Source organism: Phaethon aethereus (assembly GCF_964289735.1).
Source record: "Phaethon aethereus genome assembly, chromosome: 3".
Lineage (NCBI taxonomy): Eukaryota > Metazoa > Chordata > Aves > Phaethontiformes > Phaethontidae > Phaethon > Phaethon aethereus.
The window spans coordinates 45,929,052-45,949,744 of NC_138576.1; the positions used below are offsets into that span (position 1 = coordinate 45,929,052).

At 37.8% G+C, this 20,693-nt stretch overlaps 1 protein-coding gene across 1 annotated transcript in view; it reads right to left on the minus strand.

Moving 5' to 3' along the window:
* Nucleotides 1–20,693, minus strand: part of MMS22L (MMS22 like, DNA repair protein) — a gene marked incomplete at its 5' end in the record, with an annotated part of 96,329 nt that overhangs the window by 25,028 nt on the left and 50,608 nt on the right. Inside the window, one exon of the mRNA XM_081997733.1 lies at nt 2,278–2,468. Coding sequence (XP_081853859.1) covers nt 2,278–2,468 — 191 coding nt within the window. The remainder of the gene's footprint in view (nt 1–2,277; nt 2,469–20,693) is intronic.

The following is a 20,693-nucleotide window of genomic DNA, read 5'->3' on the forward strand; positions in this document are numbered from 1 at the left end:
CATGACACACTGAATGCAAAGGAGGGAAAATGGATCCAAACATATGCAATTTTAAATATATCCAGAAAGCACAGATAATAAATCCTGAAGGCATAACTTTATCACCTGTGCAATAAAAAAAAAAATGTCTTGAAAACTTGATTTTTTATCTTCTTGGCCTCTCTTTTTTGCCCCATCCACCACTTCTTCCCTTGTACACATAAGTATTGTTGTGCTTTACAGGGTTGAGTTTTAGTTATTTTCTTTGTTGTTTTTACACACTTCTTGCAGTGAGGAACTGTATCTGGAAAGAATTCACTCAATAAAAGCTGGTACCTTTTTATTTTTAGAATAAACTTTAATGTATCACAACTTACTGTGTAAATAAAGCACTACAGACAAGCTTATTCTTGAAAAAAGGATTGTCGTGTAACAGTTGCAGATCTAGAAACTGGGACAGTACTTTGCGCAGTTTTTGTTAATGAAATATAAAATTTTGCTGTTTCTTTTAGGTCTACTGTGGAATCTATATCTGACACTACCAGCATAAAAACAGACCGCATTCTTTATGCTGCAAATGACAAATGTAGTTAAACTCAGGACGAAAATGTAATCTGAAATGCTGAGCAGTTACGAGGTTATAGGAAATGAGAAGCATCAAATGAGTCAGGAAACTGACTTTGGAGGGCAATGAAATAAAGGGGCTCACTAGTTCCCAAATTCTCCAATTCAAGTTAAATATAAATGCAGTATTAATTTATTAAAATAATGATTTCTAAAACTACACACACTGAGAAGCTGATTTTGAATTAGACAGAAAAGGCTACTTCTCAGAAACAACAATGAAACTATTTTAATTAATGGTGTAGGTACAGACTACCTTAAGCTATGAAGGACTTCACATTTCCTTATATGCCTCAGAATAGAAAAGGAGGTCATACAGAGTCCCCATTCTGCCTTGGGTGAGGAAGCAATTTGTGCCAGCCTTCTTCCAGATTATCCAGTTATTATTAATAATAACAATTATTATATTGTTTCTGCAGCATCAGCCATAACATGGGTGCGGAGAAATGGGAGACAGGAGAGATAACGTGAGTCCCAGGCTATCTGCCTGGCAGGGGGAGCAGGAGAGCTGTGACAGCGGCTCTCTCTGGGCTGCAGCCTCCAAGGCAAGAAGCTCACACAGTGTGGGAAGGGTTTGCCTTCCTCTGTAGTACTGCCTAACACATCTCTATAAAGCAGGTCACAATTGCACTCCCCTGCTTCTAAGTGGAGTTTATAATAGGTTGTTCTTGATATTTCACTGCGTTAATATAAAATAAAAAGATATGACACTGTAGGAAACGAATGAAAGTTTTGACATTAACAACCTCTTCCTTTGATTTGTATTGCTGTTTCCCATACGTGCTTCAGCAGTGTGAGACCGCTACCGTTGCACGCTGCCTCCTTCATTAGTGTTACCTACTACTGCAGAGCTGCTTCAGATGAAGGGTCTTTTAACTTTCCTATTACTAACTCAGTACTTCTGAGCTTGTAACTTTATCTAATTCATATCATGATGGGAAAAAATATTTTATATCTCACTTCTCTAAATTTTAGTTAAATGGATACAAGATTTCATTGTAACTACGGAATACAATGCTAGCTACTGATGTGAAAGATCAAACTGGGATTTCTTTTTATTCACTGCCATGCCAACTCGTTGCACATAGAGTTCACATACAGATGGAAGGTTGTACTTTAAGATTAAAACCCTTCAGTGTAAAGCAAGATAAGTAATTAAAATGAATAATGAAATAGTTTTATGATCATGACCACAAAAATTCAGCAAAAAACAATAGCCATGTAATAACCTTTTAAAAATTGTCTTCAAATGTAAGATAATATCAAAAAAAGTGGTTTGAATAGCAACCATAGTGAAAAGGGTAGTTCAGAACAAAATTATAATAAAATTCTACAGAAATGTGTATATTCTAGATATAGTGAAAGAAGTTATTCTCATTTATATTGTAAAACATTTGCAATGTTGATTATAATCTGTGACTAGAAGAGGAAAGGAAGCCAGGCTTGTATAGCTTCAAACCCCTTTGGAGTTCTCAATCTGTTTGTATTCTATCAAGTAATTCAACACAGTATTTCTTCTCATAAAAATATTTAGCATAGAATCTACTTTTTGCATTTATGCATATTTGAATTACTACATGGCAGTAGAAATATCCCAAAATGCAAAATCCTTGAAAGTTTGTAACCCAGAAAATAGCACCAAATCCAGTCATTGCAGGGAAGGTCAACGCTAACCTGCCGCTGTATCAGCAAGCTGTGGGGAAGGTGGCATCTGTGACATTCTCTGGCTCTTCAAATAGGGAAAGAAATTTCTCCAGAGAGCACTGGCGACAGCAAGATGGTGCTCTTTAGCCACTAATGGAAGCTGTGCGTCTGGGGCCGTGTTCCCTGGTTGAAGTCCCTGGCTTACACGTCTGTGCACACTCCTAGGGAGAAACAAAAACAACGTTTACGTTCAATAAATGAAAAATTCACATCTTTTAGAAACGCGTTTACAATTACTTTAAGCCGTAGAGCCTGAGAGCTGAAGGATCATTTTGTGCAATTAAAACCTTTATGCAAAGATATTATGCATACCAGTTATTTGATGGATGAATGATGGCATATTAAGCACCATAAAGTTAATGTTAATTACTAATGTCAACCATTAATTATATGCTTTTTAGTATGTCAGATCAAAATGAGAAATAGGCAGCTTTAAAATGAATATCTGCATTTTGCAACTACTAGCATGACAAGCGAGTCTGCTTGCAATCCAAAGCCAGATGCTTTTTTTAAAAAAAATACTGGCAAAAATTTTAGGATAGGGTTGTGTACCGCAAATAATGGCAAATGATTTTGATCAACTGTAAAGCTTCCTTTTGAAACCTATTTCTCATTTGTAAAACCTCACTAGGTACAAGTTTAGATAAGTGAAAAGATTCATTTTATCCTGATGTGCTGCAGACAATTAGGTTTGACAGCAATGCCCACAGCTTTGTTAGTACAGTAAGGACAAAAGTTACCACTACACCTAACTCCCATCTCTTCCTGAGACAATGTGGCATGAATTCAATAACGCACTCAATTTTCTTTGATTCTTCTAGTACCATTCCTGCTACTTAATCTAATTTGGAAGTTGTGACTTTCTAGAGGTTTAATAGAGATATGTCTGCAGGGAATCAATGTTCTCAGAGAAATGGAGAGGGGGGGGAACATTAATAAATTTGTCTGGTGGAGCAGGATAGCAGGCATTACTGCACTGGACTGATCAACTAAATAACATGCTTATTAAAAACAATCTGTAGGAACGCACTATCATTCCTGTTCCTATTTATCTTCTGGTCAACTCAATTGAGATTGTGCATTAAAGCACAGGCAGCATTATTACATTTGCTTTATTAAATTCTATAAACAGCACTGTAAAGTCAGAGTCAAGATATTTATAAGATAATGGAAAACAGCTGAGACATCGAGACTTGTCTTAACACCAACATTTTTAGACCATAATATTTTTTTTCTTAATTGCCACTCTCACAATAGCAAGTGTTTCACAAAACTCTTCCCCTAGACCTTTATTCTGTGCTCACCCTAATTTGAAATAAACCAAAACAAAAATAGAAAAAACTCTAGCCCCTAGTTCCCTTCTGGGAATGTGAGAAAATTATGAAAGAATTACACAACTCACAGCACTCATTAGGACATCTGAAATGGAATAATTTTAAATAAAGAGTAGGCTGGCTGCAAGGCCTTCCCGTACTAGGGTTGATATTAGAAGCGCATCTCATTATATCAAATTAGTATCCAAAAATTCTGCCCAACACATAATTTAAAACATAAAACATACTGGCTGTCAAAGGTAACGATACCTTATGCCTGCCTGCAGGCATCCATTAGTCTCAATAGGACAGAGAGAGAATTGAGTACCAGGTACTTTTCAAATGGCTACATTTAACAGACATGGAAGGGTATGTAATATTAGGAGGAATCAAGTATTTCTTTGAGAGTGCAAGTCCAAACACAGAAATAGAAGCCAGGAATTCTAAACCCAACATTTATCCCCTCTGCGGCTTCACATAAATCATATAGCCTTTGTTAGCCTCAGTTTCCCAGCCATGATATTTGGATAGTAAACCAGCTTACCCTTTAAGGATGCTGTGAAAACAATCAATGCTTAGAAACTGAGGATTATATTCAGTAAGTCAGTTGGTATTCCTTTTTAGAAGGCATATTCTCCAAGTCAACATGAATTGAAATAGAAGTGAGATTAGCATAAAAAGTCAAACAATACTTCTTTGGGAGTATCCCTTATTAAAAAAAAGGACAAAGAGAGGTGTAGAGGACAAACAATGAAAAAGTAAAAAGCAGGGCTAAAGCAGCAACTTAAAAAAAAATATTTTTGCCCATTAAAAAAAAAAAAGTTTAACAGTAAAAACATAAAGAGTTTTTTTGGTTTATTTTGTCAAGAAAGGAAAGCAAGGTGCAGAGAATAAAACTTACAGGACCAAATTCTGCCCTACTTGCATCCAGACTACACTGCAAAATTGCACAAAGACCTTTTTCTCTCCTCTAAATTGCTTCTCCAAAGAAGGGTGTCTCGCATCTCCTTTAGCCATCTATGCAAAGTAGAAAGGTGTACAGACTTTCAAAGTAAGGCAATACATCTCTGTGTCAGTGGAAGGGCAACACATACAAATCAGTATTTATGTTTATTCATAGTAACCTACACAAATGCTTGCAATAAGGTAAATGCTTAGAATCAATTGGGCATCAATATGTGCTGCAGCAGAAGTTGCCAGCTACTTCTACCAACAGGCAAATTTTTTTAATTCCATGAAAATATGGATAAATAAAATTTTATTTTTTATTCAGTCTTCCACATTTTTCTAACACTAGACAAGCATACCATCAAACATCATTTCATTTCTGAAACCATATACACGTAGTTTTCCATTGTGTTAAGAGCTCTGGAACCACTGGTTGCCTCATTACAATGGTAATAACTTGGTGTGGTTTTTACCTGTTTTAAATCATGGATTTCCTATTTCTGTAAAAAGAGGTGTGCTTTTTCATTTAAAAATATAAAAGAGGGGAATGTTTGTGCTACCTGAATGAGGACTGTGCTGAATGTATAGGTATAGCAGTAGCACGTGGGGTTATCTTCTACATCCTACACCTGGGTAAGGAATTGCAGCCATTTATCCGGATGAGATATTGTAACCACGAACCATCCTTTTGCAAACATAAACCATGCCTTTGCAAGCCTGGATTACTAAAATGGAGTGAAACTTCAGGTCAAGCTGGAAAAGTAAAACACATAAAATGCAGAAGCCTGCCTAGATAATGGAAACTGAAGTCACTACTAGTCCATAATCTGCACTGGCTGCCTACTGGCATCCAGACTTAATACAATGTCATTTAATTTGATCTGCAAGGGTTTAGAACTCCCCAGTATGACAGAAGACCTCTCTCCTCCTACCAGCACTGCCAAGGACACATACTACCATCCTCAGGGGCTCTCAGACTATAAATACAGACACTGGTTTCTTCACAGTCGGTACTCCCAGTTCCTCTGCTGCCAGACCATGCCAGGCCAGTCACAGCATCCACAGAACTCAGCTGCCCAGTACGGCCAAGATTAAGCTCAGGAAAGTCTTTTTAAATGAAATGAATGACCTTTTGATGTTGAAACAAATAAATAATTAAAAACCAACACCTGCAGGACCAACACCCTTGGATAAATCTAGGGAGATTGAGGAGAGATATACGAGTATTTCTAAAATGATAAATGGCTTTGATGCTTAGAATTTCAACTACTAACATCAGTTTCTTCAAGGAAAACTCAGGCAAAGTAAAATGAAACAAAGCATCATCACACTCAGATTCAAAGGTAGGTAATAGGTGCTTTGTGCTCCCTGCAGATCAATGGAATTTGAATAATACTAGCATTTGGATATTTCCCTTCTGTTCTCCCTCTTTTTGCACCACTGTAAGAGTATCAATGCAGTTTCTCATTTTGATATTTTGGCAACAAAAGCATTATGCCTTGGTCCTATTTTAATGTTGCCATAGAGGTGGTAATAGCAACAGAAGGGATTGGGGGAAGTTGAGGCTTCTTCAGCTATGTGGCATCTATGAAGATTCCAGCATAAGAACCGAAGAGATATGGAGATTAGCTGATGCAGGGAACAATAAAGTGAGGGTTTTGATTTCAGTGAAGAAGACAGAAGAGCTTTATGTTCTCTCAACAAAGCCCAGAGAGATGATGTCAGCTACTCGGAAACATGCACAATCACAAAGTTATCACCTTAAGGTCTCCCACAAATAAAAAGCCACATTAACACAATTAAAAGCATATTGTTTCTGCTGAAAAGATTGGCAACAAGTTACACAATAAAGATGGCATTAAAAAAAAATCTTAATTTCATATGGAAAGATGTTTCAGCTTCCCTTTCCCTCTTACTTGCCAATGCAAAGGTATTATATAGCACTATCGTGTGGCAAGACATTGGGCTTTCCTGTTGAAATCTATCCAGTCATATTTTCTGTTGTTGTATAAATCTCACTGCAGGGATATACTCAAAATTTATGCTGCTGCTACAGGTGCAAAACTCCAAGATCTCTGCTAGACAGCAGGCCACTCAGCTTAAGTGACCAAACAATATTTACCAAGCAGCATTTCAGAATTTAGTTCAAAATTACTCATCCAATTTCACTTTTTTCAAATGCCATAAAACATCAATACTTCTTTAATACCTCTACTCATTTCTACCTTTTATTCCACCAGAACTGTTGCTTCCTACAGTGACCAAAACTGGAAGCGAGGTTTCGGCAGAAGCCACACACATTTCCAGTAACTAGTCCTATCCAAGATTAAGCTGAAAAAGATCCCTGTGTGCCCTCCATATTTTTGAAAATAATCCAGTATGGGTATTCAACTAGTTGACTGTTATGCCATTTAGTTACATGATAGTTCTAGAAAATGGCAACTCTAGAACTTATTTCATTGACCCATATGGATACCAACTCCCATGCTAACAAACCCACTGTTCTACTTAGTAATTTTTTCATACACATTTACTTATTTTAATGTCTGTGCTTCAAATATACAGTTTACACAAATACATGTATATTTCTGAAGTCGTAACCTGTTATACTACCATAAAATATAATACAAAGAGCATGAAGGAGAACACCTTTTTAGAGGTAATTACTTTTATACAGAATTTTTCAAAATATTCAAAAAAGAAAAGGTAGCTTAAGTATGGACTATAATACTGGCATTCACAAAGGCAAGGACAAAATGGTTGCATCTGGGTTCAAGTCTGCTTTCGTGCAGCATCATGGAGCTGTGCCAAGGTACAAGTAACAAACTGTATGAGATCCTACCTCTTTTATACATGCAGATCCATGAAAATGAAATGGATCTGGATCCACAGAAGTAGCACACTTAGCTGCACAGTGGTTCCACAATGACCCAGCTCCTTCAAGAAGAAAGTGCCTAAACTAATCATGTGTAGAGATTGCTGCATATTTGAGCAACAGCCTTTTCACTCTTCGATAACTCAAAAAAAACACCAAATAAGCACAGAATTTTAACTCACCTTTATGGAATTAAAAAACATATTTCACAAAGATAAGCAACATGAGAAACTTAAGGCCAAACATAATTTTTACCATCCATTAAAAGAAGCATTTGAAAAAAAATCTCACAGTTTATAATGAAAGTGTAAGCACTGTGTAAGCCACAATGATAGCCTCACCGCCACTACAAAGCTGTACTGGTGACCGTACAAAAAGAACCGGAAAAATCATAATACCGTATTATCAAACACGAACATGCCCCCATCACATCAGTATTTATTACGTCATGTTTCCGAGTTCTTCCCTCAGTTTAATTTGCTTCAATAATCCACAATAAACTGCATGTTTATATGTTTACTGTAAAAAGGATGTCTGAATTAATATGCCTGGTTATGTATGTGTATGATGATCACTGATTGGTGTGATGAGGTAGGGATGAGTAATAAGGGAAGAGGAATGCGTTTCAGAACTCTAACATCCAGGATTTTTATCAAATGCTTTAATACACCCATTTGTGCTTAAGTTTTTTATAGCACAGACTTGCACAACACCATACATGTCAGTGTTACAACATGCCTTCATCAGGTACAACAACATGAACCATAAGCAAAGTGACATGTCTAGACGTTGGATGCGATCCAAAGGGATAAAAGGATTCAAGGGTTAAAAAGCAGGGCACAAACAGAACTCAGACTCCTGAATCGTAATTCCTGAACTGCTTACTTAGATCACTCTCTTTTGACTGGGAAGTCACCTAGGTGCCTGCAATTCAGCTACCCAGATGCCTTCAGCTGGGCATCTAACCCACAGCTCTCAGGCTACTGGGGCCCAGAAAGCTGATAATGACTAGCTCACACCAAGAAGAGCAGGCTGCACAAAGTGCAGCAGTAGCTACCTTAATTTTAAAACCTGGAATACACTTCTTTTTATATAACAACCAATAAGTCACAGCCTCAGGGTGGAGAGCACCTAGGTCCAGTTTTGACAGACTGGTTTTGGGATCAGGCTCTGCTTTGGATCAAAATGAAAAATCCCAGAACAAGGACTGGAGCACATGGCACTCCTCCCTCCCCGTGTTACGCCCTAACCACTAGGTAACAGATATTTACTTGTTCAGACTATCTGTTGTCTGTTATTTAAAAAAACAGAAAATGCAACACCCTTCCCGAACACCTCCCCTAAAAAGCCACCCAAACCAAACATGTTTAAGTACGAATCTTAAGCAGCGGAACTCTACAATGGTTCCAAGAACACAGATTTCTGTTCTTCATGACATTGAATAAGATGTCTCTGGACCCACCAGACACACAGTGGATTCAAGGTTCATTTCCTATTTTCTGTAGGCTAGCAATAAGACGTCCCACATAGGAGGCAAGAGTGGTTTGTTTTAGAAGACATGCATGCTGTACATGACAATCAAGTTGCTGCTCAGCTGGACCTGTTACTGTAGGCCATCGGACCATTGTATCTTGGAAGACCTCTACACCATTTAAGAGCAGGAGTCTTCCAAGTTCTGGTATCCTCTTAGCTCATCTGAACGGGGCTAGCAGGCAGGTAGATGGTCCTAGTGTTCAAGAGTAAAAGGTCAAGAGAGGTCTAAATCACCATAACACTCTAGGACCAAGGTGTTTCAGACCATAATTTAAAGGACTTGTTTATATATGTCTGTGTGTAGATATATATAGAGAGAGAGAGAAATAAAAATACCAGGGTATCTAGCTTAGGCTGTAAGAGACACCTAAAAATCCTAACCATACTGTTTTCTGTTTTTAGCACACACACGTCAGGAAAACATTGCCCCTAAACATCCTAAAACATATTCTGCTTTACGTTCCCCTAATTGAAAAATGCCTATTAACAAAATAAAAAAGGCTACAGATCCTTTCAATTTACCACACATCAATCACTGTGTGAGTAGAAGCAGATCATATACTTTTTCCTGTTGAAGATACAGTAGGTTTAAATGGAGTCATTCCAATTCTTTCATTGATGGTACAAATCTTCAAATCTCAGTGGAAGAGCCTAGTACATTCCTATTGTTAGTGGAACATTGACAGAACAGACTCAACAGTTAAGAAGCTCCTAATGTGACAACTTATATAAGCAGAGTAATTAAAATATATTAGAAATCCAGATAATCTCCCCCAATCAAACCCATGAAGGGCAGCCCATGGGCATTCAAATCACACATTGCAATTTAGCTCAGGATCACCTTCCAAAGTTAAATAATATCAACATAAAATACCTTAAACTAAATGATTCTTACTCACTACTAAACCTATTCAGGAAATTACATAAAGCTCTTTGAAGATACAAATATTTTAAGAACAGTTAACCACTTTAAATAACTACTTTTTTCCTTCTAGTGATTTGAAGACTAAAGCCAAGTTTCGTTTCTCAGACATTACTTGGGATATTCACTAAAACATAGGAAAGAGTGGGGAAAATGTGACAGATCCTTTTAAATGTTATAATGCAAGTACAGCAGCAGCAATATTTCCTCACATTACCAGAATGTGCATTAATACAAACAATGCAATTTGTCAGTAATTCAGTAATTAAAGTATACTATCAACAGCCAGGGAATCTAGCTCTTATGACTTTTTAATATTCTCACAAACAATTATTTTTTTTTACTATTTCTGTTTGGGGCTTGTTTGTTTGTTTTATGTTATCTTCTACAAGTAAGTCTATCAACTGCACAATTAAAAGCATTTGATTATATTACATTTTGACATAAAATAAAAAGTAAATCAAAACCAGCACTCTTTATAAAGCTTTCCCAGTTTAAGGTTATATTAAAAAAAAAAACAAACAAAAATACCCCAAAATATAACCATTGCAACTGACCCCATAATAAGCAAAAATGGAAAACATACACTATTCAATTCTAACTTTTTTTTTTTTTAAACAACAGATGGTCTAATACATAGCTTGACACCTACTTCATTAGAAAATATATGACTCTAGAAGTGAGGCTCTTTGTCTGAAACTAATACAGAAGAATCTGGTAGATCTATATTCTTCACTGAATTCTTTAAATGTAACAGTACAAACAGCACGTAGCACAGAAAAAAAATGAACTGAAAGTCACAGGTTTCAAGACAGTCTTCTTTTCCACAGTAATATGGAAACAATAACATATTATGTTAGGATATATAGCAGCAAAATCACGTCTCACTGCCTGATCCATTTTCCCAATCAAGGAATCGCTAAAATTGGCAAAAGCGGCCATGACCCAATCCACTTCAAAGTTTTCAAACCAAGTATTCAAAGAAAGAGATGTTAGTTTGTCAAGTTGCAGTGTCTCTGAACATGGCCACCCATTGAAACTTTATATTCATTCTTTGGGAGTTCATCTTCTGCACTTTTAGAAGGAAGTACCACATAGGGTACTTTGAAGTACGACTCAAATATCTAGGTTTAATTCACATATACTCCTTCACTTTTTGCTACTGTAAGGCAAAAATTGCACAAAGGCCAAAGCAGTACTAGCCTTTTACTGGAGAGCAGTAAAAGTTCCCAGGATACCACCAGCAGACTTGGCAGAGACAAGATGATAAAAAAAGTCTATTTTAAAACCCATGGAATTGCAGGAAGAAATGTGGAAATCCTTCAGATAGGAAAGGGGACAGATGGCAACTGCTGAAAAGTTTAACTCAGAAATAAAATTAAAAAATCAGAAATGAAGTGACCTCCAAGAATAGACAGCTTGTTCCCCTCTATTATACCACTTATTTCATCACATTCTTCCTGCAGTGACCTTTCCTCCATGCACTATATGGCAGGAGAGAGACCTGGAATGTGTTATGATCAGCCTGTCCTGTCCTTCTGACTCTCCCAGATGACTCTGGATGCAGCGGGACTTGCAATGATCCAGGCCAAAAAGGTGCCATAATCGTCAGATGCAAGTGAAAGCTGTCATATAAATACTTGGAAGAATTTTCCACTGGTTGCTTGGTGGAAAATGAAAGTCTTAAATATATAGAGAAATGTGCCAGCAGTCTACCAGAAACACTTCGTATAAAATTACAAGAAACAGCAAATATTTTGGAAAGAACTAGCATAAAATAAAGTCATAGACAAATAAAAAGGAAATCAAGCTTGAAATTCTTCTTTGCTGGATGGATTCCCTTTACTTTAAAGAGAGACAACGCGTCACGAAAATTCTGATTCTGCGGTGCGCAATACTGAAGATGGGGCAATAAGTTCCAAGGATTTTCTATGCATTTAACTTTACATTTTAGAGGAAATCTGCTCATTAACAGGTCTGCATTCATCACAGATATAAAATGTCAACACATCTTATATTGCTCCTTCGATCTACCGATACATAGGTAATACTGTTTATTTTTAGAGGTGGAACACTAGGAACTGTTTTTCTTAATTACACTGAAATGTTATTGTGGATTTCTTTTAGAATGCAAATATTTTCCTAAAGCATTCACTATTTTGCAAGCAATCAAACAGCAGAACAGTCCCTTAGTTAACCACTAATTCATTCATCAATAAATTGTTTTACCCATTTTTTTAATGGTTAGGCTTGATGAGTATTCCCTGTTTATGCCTAGATGAAGAAATGTTCAAGGCAACATCTGCAGGACCATACTAATAAAAAAAAAAAAAAAAATCATTATCTGCACATCAAAGAGCTTATCTCCTGATATCAAAGATTCTCATCTTCACTGGGATGGAAAGCGTTAATGCTGCGAATAAAAGGTTTTCAACTGCAGTTGAATCATGTGAAGATTATCAATATAGCAGCAATGTACAAAGGGGCTTCAGCAAGGTTACGGAGTTTAATATAATCCTCTCTATAGCTAAGCACAGTAATAGAGAACCCTGTGTTCACTGTGACAGTATGTTGTGTGTGCTCAGTAATACTCTTAAAATATACAAGGGAGAACAAGAAATCCCCAACATCTTTACTATAGTCAAAGACAAAGTAAAGATATTAACAAGAACAGACACACAACCCTAACACACAAAGGTACAGAAAAGCCAAACATTCAAAGCTGCAGAATATTAGTTAGCACTTTCTCCTTAACCCTTCTCAAAGGGTTTAACTACATCACCAAAACGACAAGTTATGACCATAATTTAAATGCAAGCAACAAAGCTCTAGCTTGCTTTGGCTAGGTCTGCTGGGAGGGAATATTACATCTGCTTCAGCCATCCTAGCAAATTTATGCCAGGGAGCTGTTGTCTTTCCCTAACCACATTTAACTAAGATAAGGTTGCAAGAGCAGCAAAGACAACACAACCTGTGTTAATACAGTGCAACTAGTCCATGTTTCAGCTTGTGGGACAGTCGTGGGAAAAACAGACAGCTAATTTGAGACCAACTGCAATTTTACTTCATTACCTTCACTAGTATTCAGCCAAGTTAGCTTCTCCCCTGTACTACGCAGGCATATACGAAGATCGCAGTTTTCTTTTTGTCTTTAATGCAAAGTATAAACTGGAACACACACACACAAAGTGACCCTCTGCTGTCCTAAAATCTCAAGTCTCAGGAGAGTCAGTACAGGTACTCACTGCAGCAGTTCACAGATCTCAGCCAAGCACTCTTTGCTAGACTCTGCACTTGTTCAAGGCACCAGGAGTCGTCTTGTTGCTTTGAACAGGTAAGTCAGTGCTCAGTTCTTTCAAGAAACAACACAGAAAAAGCAAACACTTAAAAAGACATTTAGTTTGCCTAAGCAGTGTGCTGGTTGTGGCTGGGATAGAGTTAATTTTCTTCCTAGTAGCTAGTATGCTACTATGCTTATTGCTGAGCAGTGCTTACACAGAGTCAAGGTCTTTTCTGCTTCTCACATGACCCCACCGGCGAGAAGGCTGGGGGTGCACAAGAACTTGGGAGGGGACACAGCTGGGACAGCTGACCCCAACTGACCAAAGGGATATCCCATACCATATGACATCATGCTATGCACATAAAGTAGAGTGAAGAAGGAGGAAGTGGGGGACATTCAGAGTGATGGTGTCTGTCTTCCCAAGTAATCGTTACACGTGCCAGTGCCCTGCTTTCCTGGAGATGGCTGAACACCTGCCTGCCGGTGGGAAGTAGTGAATGAATTCCTTATTTTGCTTTGCTTGCGTGTGTGGCTTTTGCTTTACCTATTAAATTGTCTTTATCTCAACCCATGAGTTTTCTCCCTTTTACCCTTCTGATTCTCTCCCCCATCCCACTGGGGAAGAGTGAGCGAGCGGCTGTGTGGGGCTTAGTTGCCAGCTAGGGCTAAACCACCTTTCAGCATAGGTCAGATTCAGAATTTTTTTAATCCTCTGAAAGAACAAACAGAGAAAAATAAAGGAAAAAAATGGACAGGCTGCATTTGAAAAGCTGTTGTTTTCCCCTTTTTTAGTTCACATACACACAAAAACCCCTATCTAAACCAAGCTTACTATTTCTAAATCATTGCCATTTCACAGAGCTTAAAATAGTGCCATTTCAATTCTTAAAAGCCTTATTTTGAATAGCAAACTTTGTAACAGACTGACATTACAATTAGTTAATAAGACAAAATTCCCCAAAAAATTCCCATACCACCAAAACTTTAGAACAGTAAATGTGTCTCAGCCTCTACTGTACCATCTTGCAAGAGTCCTCTCAGATCTGCTAACAAGCTTCAAGCCACATAACCTGACCCATAAAAGCTAAGTCTTCCCTACCGTAAGATTCAAAGTAAGTTCATCACACGATTGAAATGTTATCAGAGGGAGACATTCAGTCATGCGGGCAGGGTCTGCAGGCACATCACCTCACATGTTGAGAGTTTAAAAGAAAACCACAAAATCTACCATTGATGGTGGGGGGAGGCTTGTAGGAGTCATTGGGAGCTGTTCGATCATCCCTGACTGCAAGACACTTCACTCTTTGGTTTTGAGGGTCTTGTTCATTTTTTTGTTTTAAACAGAGGTCATCTGCTGAATAAAAGATTTGTTAGACAACTACTGAGAAATTGTAATTACACTTACGTAACTTTAAATTATAGTGAAGTAATTTTTTTTTTGTTTAAATATGAGACTAAATTTGGTTTCCAAAGTATTTTAAATTTGAAAGAACAGGAAGTCTAGATCACTTCAGATGATCTTTATTCAAGTTCATAGCCTATCAGGAACATAAATGCTAGTATCTGTTGCATAGGGAACAGACAGTATTACCCGTTATGTTTTTTATCAGGAAACAGCAAATCACTACTGGTACACAAGATTGCTGGTAACAATCTTAAATGACAGCTCTTCCTTCTTGTCATCAGAGCAAGATGGAATTCCAACCAGAGACTTCAGGGTCACAGCACATAAGCTGACTTAGCACCATTTGCTTCCTGCTAAAGACAACCTTTCTTCAAAATACTCAAAAGCAAGATCCACTCAACCCTGTCAAGGCCTTCCGAGTGAGCTCTTTGCTTTCAAAGTTCTAAAAAGATGTTGCACATGAAACAAAATCCTGATGTTATATGCAACAGTCCTGCTTTAAATACATAGTGTTGTGTACAAAACCCACGTTCTCGATTCCTACTGAGAAACTGGAGAATCACAACATGGTTGAGCTTGGAAGGCACCCTTGAGGCAATCATGTCCAACACCTCTGCTCAAGCAGGGACCCCTACAGTCAGTTGCCCAGGACCATGTCCAGACAGCTTTTGAGTATTTCCAAGGATGGAGACTCCACAACCTCCCTGAGCAGCCTGTGCTGGGGCTTGGTCACCCTCACAGTGAAAAAGTGTTTCCTGATGTTCAGGGGGATCTTCCTGTGTTTCAGTTTGTGCCCATGGCCTCTGGTCCTGTCACTGGGCACCGCTGAAAAGAGGCTGGCTCTGACCTCTTTGCACCCTCCCTTCAGATATTTCTATAATAGTTGGTAAGGTCCCCCTGAGCCTTCTCTGCTCCACGCTAAGCAGTGCCAGGTCTCTCAGCCTCTCCTCAAGGGAGAGATGCTCCAGTCTCTTCATCATCTTTGTAGCGTTTCACTTGACTCTCTCCAGTATGTCCATGTCTCTCTTGTACTGGGGAGGCCAGAACTGGACACAGTGTGGCCTTGCCAGTGCTGAGCAGAGGGAAAGGATCATCTCCCTCCACCTGCTGACAATGCTCTGCCTAATACAGCCCAGGATACCATCGGCCTTCTTTGTGGCAAGGGCACATTGCTGTCTCAAATCCCTGATAAAGGTATATGGAAACCTTCCACATCATTATAAAATGAATCACACGTGAACATAACTTATAGTGAGAATCAGAATGCCAGTTCATCTGATAAATTGAAATAAATTAGAACTGATGAAGTAAAAAAACGAGTCCTCCTGATTTCAGTCATGTTACTAACACACAGATAAACTGCAGATTGCAAATGGGTATCTTCCAGAGAACTCTTCCGTTAGAGCAAAACTTCTAAAATTTGTCATCTTCTAGAGAAATTGTGTGTTAAATAGGATTTCAGTTTGATTGAGTTTTGATTGTGTTGGGGGGGAGGGGTGAGGTTGTCGCAGGGGGGGCCAGAGCTGGTAGTGGTGTTTGTTTTGTGGGTTTTTATTAAGAGCTAGAATCATAGAAAAATCTAAATTGGAAGGAACCTCTAGAGGTCATCTGGTCCAACTCCTGCTCAAAGCAATGCCACTCTGGAATAACCCTAAGGAGGGAAATTTTACAATCTTAGGAACTTGTTCCAATGTTTGACTATCCTATGAAAATTTTATCCCTATATCTAATAAAAACTTCCTTCATCATAATCCCAGTCCATTGCTTCCTACCACTGTACACCTCTGCGAAGGGTCTGATTCCATCTTATATATAAACCCCCATCAGACTGTTGTGCAAAACAATAAAATGCCTTCCCTCCACCATCTCCCATCCAAGTCTTCTTTTCCTAAGGATGAACAAACTCAGTTTTTGCACCTCCCTTCATAGGGGATGTGCTCAAGACTCCCAACCATATTGGTGATCCTCTGCTGGATTTAAACGAGTATTTCAGTGTTTTTCTTGTACTGGGAATCCAATATGTTGCTTACTTATAGAATATAATTTACTTGAAACACATTATTCTAGAGCACCAGGAGGGCAATGAAATGTAGCTGTCTGTTCCTAAACAATGACCCAGACACCGATACCACAAATTTTCTGAATTTTTACAAGCTAAGCCTTTTCTACCAGTTCCTCACTATCTTTTGTTCACAAAAAAATCCCATGAGAAATGATAACTACACAGTGTAACTGGAATGACAATTAACTGGTTCTGAAAGGCCAGTACTGAAACCAATTTTTAAGTACAATCATTTCCAAAATCCTGCCTTAGCTCTTCCATGGGACTCAGAGCAGGATAACACCAGTCGACAGAGAATTATAATGATGGGACAGGTTCATATCTTCTGTAAGCTATAGTTCACACTTTTTAAAAAGTAATTTTTCGCACAGTAAAGATATCTGAAAGAAAATTTAAAGCTTAACAGGTTGATCTTAAACAATTCAGAGCCCAGTGGTTTAATGCACTCCCAGCACTGATGGACTCCCCACACAGGGGAACAGACATCCACATAATGTACTAAAGTAGATCTCTGTTTAAGCTCACAGTGTTTCAAACAGATCAAAAGTGTGTAGATCACATTGGAAAAGCTTACAATTTGGGAAATTACATGGCCCTAAATTTATCATGACATCATCATTAAAATTCTTCTTAGTCATGCTAAAAAAAAATAATAAAAAATAATAAAAATCAAAGTTTGGCAAATTTCTTGACACAAATTCACTGAGAACTTCACCGCATCTCTCAAATGTTTGCTTTTATCTAGCATAACTTTAGAAATGCAGTTTCTCTCATTGAACATGTTCTCACACAGACTCAAGTACCAAGAAGACAGAGAACCAGATAAAATAGCCATTTTGGCTGCAGAAATTAAATTGTTGAGATGGCGTCATCTCAGTTGAAATTTCCTGATCTGATGAGGAGATGTGAAACAGATTCTGAGGATAGCTACACAAAATCCTCAGGGAAGGTCAAGGAACAGTATCAAAATATAAACCCCAAATACTGAAAACAAACTAGAAGTACTACTACCCATAGTCATCTCTTCAGACATTCTAAATATAATTTCCAGTAACACACCTGTCTTACCATTATACTTGCAACACTTTGTTATTATCGTGCCATTTTTATTTTTCAGGTAGGAAGCCTGAGAAAACACTTCCAAGTCTTTTGCATTTCTCTTAATTTAAAACAAGACTGTAACAGAGAGTTAACTGTAGTTCAAATAAAGTTTTCCTTTTTAAAAATGAAACTCTCTTGCTTCAGCTTTTCCAGCTGCCTTTGCAGAAAATCAAAAACTATATGCATAAGGATACTCTCTAGCAACCTGCTGGGAGTCATATACTGTAAGTGGTTTAGGAAAATCTTTCTCTCCAAGAGAGAAAGGAAAGCAGGAAAACTTGTACTCAAGATAATGAAGTAACTTGTTTCCAAATTCCAAAAGAAAGTGTTTCATTTCCTCCTGAAAAATCAGTTTTGTTCTTTATGGACTATCTGTTGTGTTAAAGGATGCTGTTCGTGTAATACATCTTTTTCGCTAAGGAGATTAGCTTGGGTGCAAAACATCCACTACTAATATTGTTCCCAACATTTGGTAATACAGACAGTAGAGCTACTTTTATGTCATCCAGGAAGAACAGTAGGCTTGCTAAACTTTTATCATCATCTCCTCTGAAACACAGTAAAAAATACTGTTAGAACTGATAGTTTATTAGATCAAAGCGACCATCAATCATGTCAATTCTGCCTGGTCGTGTTAACAGGGAAATGTTTTACTAGTTCTACCACTGGGCATCCATTTAACTTCCAGAACCAGCTATACTTAAAACCGTGCACATAATTTATCTGGTGACCTGCGTGTGTGGGAAGCATTATCCAGGTAAAACTTCTCAAAGTCTGATAAAATGCTTTGATTTGCACTGTTCAGATGATTGAACAAAGAGACTTTAAGCAATCACCAACAATAGCTTTTATCTCCAAATGTGCTAAAAGTGTAATACTACATGAGAGAAACCTGTTGCTTTAAGACCAGATTTGATAAAATACAAGTGATTGGATAAATACTACATTTTAAACTTACACACATCTTGTCTATTAGGCTTAAGTATTAGTAAAGTTCATGCTTATCTTAAACATCACTTCTAGCAATTGCCCCACACAACACTCATAATGCCTCTATGGCACCCATGGTAGCCTTTGCTTACATATAGTTTAAAATATACATTCATTCAAATTAGGTGGAGTAAACAGAAAACAGCCATTCATAATTCCTCGAGTTACTGCCGTCTTTTCTTTTAGATAGTATTCAACAGTCTCCAAAACAGTTCCTAGTTTAAGTTTGCCACATGCAGTCGATGACAGACAGGTGCCTCAGCACATTCTCTTCCCTGCATCACGGCAGAACTCATTTAATTCCTCCCAGTAATATGCACAGTATACAAATACAGGTATCTAATAAATTCCTACATAATTCCAACAATGCAAACTCAATAACTTACTGTGTTTCTTTTCAGTGCAAAGGTATTGCTACTACTCTGCAAGGCTTCCTAGAGTTTAATCTACTCTTTCTCTATACTACACTACAAAAACATTTGATTTATAAAAATCTGACACACGCTGCAAAGTCTTCCAAAAAGCTCACCTCAGACAGGAAACATGCTCAATAAAATATTATTATATTTAATATTCCATTGTTTTTCAGATAAAACCAGAAAGGGATGTTGTTTAAGAAATTACAGCACAAAATTTGTTATAACATTATGCTTCTACTATGGGCCTGCTTGGTACTTTTTTGAATTGTGAAGACACACTCACCTACTGCTTTTTTTTTTTTTTTTTTTTTTTGAGAAAGCAGCTGGTCAAGGCATTTTCTGATGTTTTTACATAAAAGCCACTACAGTGAAAAACCAGCATGAGCACTGGGACGTCTACCAGCTCCCCAGCTCCTACTACTCTGCCTACGTTCAGCATGTCATGCCTTTGTTACACAGCGTCACCTACCACAGATAGATGACAGATTGTTAATAATGTCAGAAATAACTGTTTAAAGTTTTCTCTGCAGATGCTGAAATAATTCAGAGACACTGCAAGACGCACAGAGTTAAATGTGTAAGCTGTTATTTTGCTCTTCAAAATCTTAAACTAGAAAATCCCTTGAGTGAAAAGTCAGAGAAAGGCTGCCATCCCTTCTAGGGTTAAAAGATGCTTTTGTAAGATTTTAGGCCAGATTAACCTTTTACTCACAATAGGGCTGGTTATTGGTTTTATTTTTTACTGTCTTTAACACAGGTAAAAAATCAATATGAAGCGAGACAAAGGGCTCCGGAGGCCTTGGCTACACCAGGCTTTTGGTTTGGCTCATGCACAATCCTACAACATGCTGAGGCTGGGAAGGATTAGCCTGCTTGTGTTGAGTAAACCGATGATACTCAATAAACAGTTTCTGTTGTAAACCCCTTAGGACGTGCAAAGCCACACTAGTTGGCATTAGACCAGATAAGCTGCCGAACCAGCTGTAATCTCATTTAGACCTGAGCTGATCCTCCTGTCCTTTCATTCCACAGGATCAAAGCAAACCACTGAGGAGGCAGCTGTATTATAGCAGCAGTGCTTGCTGGATGCGGCAAACATTTCATAAATTCCTCTCCTTGAAGCAAGCCTGCACATAATCTACCCAGAGCCAGTTCAATCAATGGATTTCTGAATTCATTAGTCTTATTATTACAGGATAACTGTTTTCTCCACATAGTGTGGTAGTTGTTGCAAGCCAACTTTGCAAAACAGCTCTTATTGCTGACCATTTCTTTCTGGTAATGTGCCTTTGCATTTTTGCTGTGCCACATGAAAATGATTTAAATCACTTCAATGCAGTATTTTTTTTAAAGACTGGAAATAAAACCAATTCACGAATATTCAAGTAGGAAGCACTGAAATATAGTAAATTCTTCTGAGCATAATTACTGGCTACCTGCTCGCATGCTTCCATGCATCAGTAATAATGACCAATGTTTTCTGAGCTCAATGACAGCAAATGATAATAGCAAAAGCAGAGATTATATCATTGTAG